This window comes from Gavialis gangeticus, unplaced genomic scaffold (assembly GCF_001723915.1).
Source record: "Gavialis gangeticus isolate Ggan-Ray unplaced genomic scaffold, GavGan_comp1, whole genome shotgun sequence".
Classification (NCBI taxonomy): domain Eukaryota; kingdom Metazoa; phylum Chordata; order Crocodylia; family Gavialidae; genus Gavialis; species Gavialis gangeticus.
In genome coordinates this window covers 25049992-25055888 of record NW_017729011.1, presented here as the reverse complement: position 1 = coordinate 25055888, position 5897 = coordinate 25049992, and the positions used below count along the sequence as shown (strand labels likewise).

General features: G+C 57.4%; 1 protein-coding gene across 1 annotated transcript in view; it reads right to left on the bottom strand.

Moving 5' to 3' along the window:
* Positions 1–5897, bottom strand: part of ADGRD2 (adhesion G protein-coupled receptor D2) — a 36553-nt gene that overhangs the window by 6498 nt on the left and 24158 nt on the right. Inside the window, exons 20-24 of the mRNA XM_019510891.1 lie at positions 5150–5191; positions 4945–4998; positions 4282–4426; positions 3731–3789; positions 1129–1159 (exon numbers count right to left, since the gene is read on the bottom strand). Coding sequence (XP_019366436.1) covers positions 1129–1159; positions 3731–3789; positions 4282–4426; positions 4945–4998; positions 5150–5191 — 331 coding nt within the window. The remainder of the gene's footprint in view (positions 1–1128; positions 1160–3730; positions 3790–4281; positions 4427–4944; positions 4999–5149; positions 5192–5897) is intronic.

Here is a 5897-nt window from a genome sequence, read left to right as displayed (position 1 = left end):
CATTTTGGCATCAATGATGACTCCAAGATCCTTTTCTGCCTCTGTACTGACGAGAAGGGAGTTCCCCAGCCTGTAGGTATGGTGCTGGTTCTTCCTCCCCAGGTGCAGCACCTTGCACTTGTCAGTGTTGAATCCCATCCTGTTCTCGTCCGCCCACCCCTGTAACCTGCCTGGGTCTGATTGCAGCCTATTCCTCCCATCTAGTGTGCCCACATCCCCCCACATCTTAGTGTCATCAGCAAATTTGAGAAGGTGCTTTTTACCCCCTCATCCAAGTCGCTGATGAAGATGTTGAACAGTGCGGGCCTGAGGACCGAGCCCTGGGGGACCCCACTGCCCGCATCCCTCCAGGTCGAAAATGACCCGTCCACCACCACTCTCTGGGTGCGGCCTCCAGCCAGTTGGCGACACATCTGACTGTGTGGGTGTCGACACCACAGCCCCCAGTTTCTTAATGAGAACGGGGTGAGACAGTGTCGAAGGCCTTCTGAAAATCCAGGAAGACGACGTCCACTGCTACCCCTGCATCTAATGATTTGGAGACCTGGTCGTAGAAGGCCACCAGGTTGGTCTGACAGGACCTGCCGCTAATGAACCCGTGTTGGTTGCCCCTAAGCATAATCTCCCCCCCAGCCCCTCACGACATGCGCCAGAATGATTCTCTCAAAAAGCTTACCCAGGATCAAGGTAAGACTAACTGGCCTACAGTTCCCCGGGTCCTCCTTCCTCCCCTTTTTGAAGATGGGAACCACATTGGCCTCTTCCAGTCCTCTGGCACCACACCAGAGCACCACGAGTGCTCATACAGCCGTGCCAGGGGTCCTGCAATGACCGCAGCCAATTCCCGCAGGACTTAGGGGTGGAGATCGTCCGGACCCGCTGATTTGAACACATCCAGTCCCTCCAGATGCTCCCTGACTAGTTCCTCCCTGACCCCTGGCGTTCAGGTGAGCCAGAGCAGGAGCCAGCCCTGAGAAAGAGCTATGAGGCCGAGGGTGGCAGGGCTGGGGTCTTTGCTACACGAGCCCGTGCACATTGGGCCCTGCACGGTGCCAGTGTGACTCCACTCCGCGAGACCGTCACAACCCAGCCCAGACAGGAAGGAAAAGGCTGTAGCGAGAGAGTTACCTGAGCATTTGAACGCTGTCAGCTCTACCGCCTGCAAAAGGGGAGAACATGGGTTAACTACCGCGAAGCCACAGCCCCGTCCCCCCAGCCACAGCAGGCCTTGTGCCCCGAGCCCTGCAGCTTGCTGGGACCTGGCAGTGGACGGTGCCAGACCATGCCCAGCACCCTCCCGGGGCTGCCCAGGCCCTCGGCAGGAGCCCGCATAGCACCCGGCGCCACACGACACCCCCCACCTGCCCTTCCACAAAGGCTCGATCTCACCAACACGGACCGAGCTTTGTTCAGGAGCCTTGAGCAGTGGCCAGAGGGACCAACGAGCCCAAAAGCAGCTCTGCACAACCGATGAGGGTCTCTGAAGGGCTTGGCTACCTGCGCGTACGTTCCTCGGAGGGCAACCCTGCCTGCTCTACATTGCACTGCGCTGACAGCCTAGCACGTGAACCGAACATGCAGAACACGCCGTTTCCAACATTTGACCTTTCTAAATTCAGCCCTTTGCTCCTGGCGAGCGCCGGATCTCGCAGCACGGAAACGCTCGTGACGAGAGAACATGACCGGGCTTCTGCAAAAAGTCCCTTCTGAAGGCAAATGAGTATCTGCAGGAGAAAGCCTCTGCTGTCCTTCCTCCCCCACAGAGACGCATTCGCACGGGCAGGCAAAGCTCCTGTTTTGAATTTATATTACTTAGAAAAGGGAATGAAAGCACATTAATGCAGGTGCTTAAGTAACCAAGAAAAGAAGTGCTGGGTCACCGTAGCACCGCATCCAGCTAATTCTGTCTTTGCCTTTAGTCCACCAGCTAGGAAATGCTGTGGCCTTGGCATTTAAGAGATCTACAGTCTCCTGTACTAATGCTCCATGCATTAGACGACTCAAGCCTCCTGGTTAATCTCTTTAGCCCATGTCTCATATTTTGTGCCAAGTAGCTTAGCAATGGGCCTCATTTACACAGCCAACACCTGGCCCATTCGGAAAAGCACCTACTGGAAATACTGGTGGGTAGTTATCACCAGGGAGAGCAGGAACATTAAACAAAAAATAGACCATGAGAGCTTTGCTCCAAAACAATATGCAATATCTAAATACTCCTCTGTAGTGCTTCACGTCTACGGAGGCAGGGAGGGTGTGAGAGTAAGGTGAAACTAGTCGCACACAAATGAGTCTCCCCTCCAAGGTGCCGGCTGCTGAGGTTTGCACAAGAGGAGCTGCCACGTGGGGCATGAACCAGGCCCGGAGCCAGAGCGTGGTCAGCCCGCTCCAGACAGCTCTCGAGAGCTGCGGGAGCGCCCAAACCTGCTCTGCCCTGATGGGTTTCAGCTGGCGAGTCAGTAGCGGGGCGTTCGGGCTGCTCAGGCTCACACATGTCACCGGGGCTACCCCGGGAGGTCGTTCCCCGCCGGCACGGAGCAGGGAGGAACCCACCCGCGGTAGCAGCCGAGCCGAGGACAGGGGCAGGCCGGCCGCGGCACAGAGCGGTGGGTATAACCGAAGCGTAGCACGGTTTCTAGTGCATGCGGGCCAGCCACGCTCTGCTAGTCTTGCAGCCTAGCAGACTTAAGAGCAGGGCACCCTTTCCCCTACGGTCATGGGATCGTCCGAAAGTCAGGCTGGAAGGGATTTCCCAAGGTCATCCCAGCCAGCCCCCTCGCCAAGGCAAGATCACCCCTGCCTAAATCACGATAGTTGCCATGGATGACGATCCCATATCTTCTCTAGGCATTTGCTCCAGTGCCTGGTCGCCCTCGCGGTCCGACCGCTCCTCCTCATCTCCAACCTCAGTTTCCCTTGTTGCAGCCTGAGGCCTTTGCCTTGTCCCCTGCGATTAGCCTCTCTGTAATCATCCTTCAAGTATCTGAAGCCTGTTATCAAATCTTCTTCTCCAGAGGAAATAACCCTTTCCCCCGAAGTCTCATCTCTCAGGCCCCAATCACTTTTGTTGCTCCACGCTGGACTCTTTCCAACCTGTCCACGTCCTTCTTGCAGTGCAGGGCCCAGAACCGAACGCAGGACCCCCGGTGTGGCCTAGGTGCTCACAGCCTGCAGGTACGCGAGCACCGCCCTTTTTCCCCGCGGGGCTGCGTTTACCGGGGTAAATTCACGTCTGCTTTTGTTTTCCAGCAGTGGGTCTCCTGCCACGTGCAGCACACGCGTTGAACAAGACACAGGCATGTGGCTGCACCTGGCGTGGGGCTGCACTGCCGGGGCGGCAGCTCGTTAGCGTCATGGAAATGTAAAGAGCTAGAGCACACTAAATTGGCCGGGTGCTGCTGATCAGCACGCACATACACGCTCAAACTCTGCTGCGTGCCTGGGGCTTTTAGGCTGTACCACATTCTTCTACATTTTAACCCAAAGCATATTTTCACGGAGGCCTTGAAGGGCACTGACTCTCCTTCATGAAACCCCTGAGAAGGAGGTAACTACCCCCATTTTGCACGTGGAATAACTGAAGCGCAGACAGATTAATTGACTACCTCAAGGTAAAAAACAAGCCCGTGGCACCGCAGAGTCCCGAGCGTGAGCCTTTTGCTCTCCCCACCGGACAAGACGCTTTGCTCCGTGTGTCCATGCAAAGAGGAGAAGACCTCGAGGCGTTACGTACCGGTTTGTCTGGTGACATGATGGATGAGATCCCCATAGGAATTTTGGCACCAAAGTTTCCTGAAGTGGGAAGGGATACAATGAATGTGGGTGCACGTGCAGTCCTTCCCCAGGACCCTCCGGTTTCCCCCCAGCCGCGCTGTCTGAGGAGTGGCCAGGGAGCTTGAACCGGAGAGAAAGGTTTAGTTGGAAGATCCAAAAAACCCATTTCCCAGGCCAGGAAATCGACTGCAAAATGCAACCCTGCTGCTCTGCCTCCGGGGAAGGCCCTGCTGGCGTCATGGATGGAGGAACCCCGCTCCTGCAATGCGTGCAGCCTGGTAGACCCACGCAGGGACCGCAGCCACCGAAGGAAGCCAGCTTCCCTGGGAACACAACCCTGTATTTGGCCACTGGAGAGCCTCTCGCCCCCGGGTGCAGCGTGACCCCAACAGCATTGCCATTACGCTCCATGGCCGCGGTGCTGGGCTGGGTTCAAACCTTTGCCAAACAAACGTGCATTGAAATCCAGGCGGGCTTGCGCTCACCCCGACGCCCGAGGAGGCTCCTTACCTTTGTGGGTGATGTTCTTCAGTGGCGGGTCTTTCTGCACAGGGGATGACGCGATGCTCTCGGGGGCAGAGGGGTTCAGTCTGCCCATCTCCCAGGACGCCGTGTTTCTGGGACTCGACAGATAGTTGATGGGATGCGAACAATTCTACGACAACAAAGCGACGACACTGGTGATGCGCTCCGGCCCCAGCGACACGCGTCCGAATCGCCGTGATGCTGCTACCCGAGCCTCCGATCCCGGGCAAGCAGGGGGCTGCTCCGTGTCCACGGTGGAAGCGGTGGTTGCCACCCTCCCCATGCCACGCAGGACAGCCGTGAGCAGCCCTGTGCCCCTGACGAGCACCGCGCCGCGTACACTCTCTGGGCCAGGCGGCACATAGAGGACCCCGGGTGCTCAGTGGGATTGGCACATGTGCAGCTGAAGGGGCATCGGGGCCCAACCCTGGATTTAAAGGGAGTCGGAGGAGTGATAGCCAAAGGAGTTAAGCGCGAGAGTCTCCGACAAACAAGAGCTGAGACCCAGGCCTTTTGCGTGGCCCGGAGGTCAGCCCTGTGATGGAGCCTGTCCATCATAGAAGCGTGAGCCCGCTGGGTCTCCCCAGAGCCCCTCATCCGCTCCATCGGTCCCGCCACCAAAGCAGGGCCCCCTCCGAGGCCACTCACGGTGAACGAGAGCGCTTTCTTCTTGTCCTTCATCCTCTGTATGGCGTTCCTCACCTGCAAGTGGAGCAGGGCATGAGACAAAGCCGGGGCAGCGGGCTATATCCACACCTGTCCCAGCAGCGAAGGCCTGGGCGGTGCGTGCTGAGTCCCCAGTTACTCTTTTTATTGCTAATACACAACTGCTCCGACCACGGACACCTCTTACCTCGCTGTTATAGAGGGCATAGACCAGGAATATATACAGGCCCTGGAAGAGAGGGAGACAACACAAACAGTTACAGGCATGAAAGGGACTCAGAACAGGTTTCTGCTCCGCAAGGGAAGACGTCGGTACAGCTCCGACTTCGGCTCTGCCTGATGGGAGGAAACGGGTCCAGGCTCGGATGCTGAAAACTGCATATTACTCTAAAGCTAAAATCTGCTGGGGCCAGACTTGTAGAAGGGAAAAATAACCCAAGACATGAGGGCCCATGGGAAATGGGGTAAGATGGGTTTTGCCAATGGTGGATGGTACCAGGCTAGTCTGATAAGACCACTGGTTTTCTGCACCACGGAGATGTGGTGGATCTCATCTCTCTGGAGATGGAAAAACCGAATCGCTACAGGGGCAGTTGTTGCTTACAGGGGAGAAGACATCTGGGGCCGGCTGAGGGAGTCCCGTGGGCTCCCCACCGTCTCTAAGCCCCGGTCCAGTGCTTCATTAGCGGGCGAAGCAGAAATGCCTCAAAGCACACGTCTGATACAGCTGCCTCCCTCCAACCCCAGATGTTTCAGCGCTGGGCGAGGGATTCGGGGTGGGAAGGGCTGACATCCCGGAAACTCCCTTTCCGTCGACTGAAGTCAGTACAAGGCGAGCGGAGCAGGGCAGGGCCTTTGCGCCTCTTCGGGGAGCTGCACCCGCCTGTGACGCATCCAAACCTGCCCGCTCCCGGGGCAGCGCAGACATGCAGATC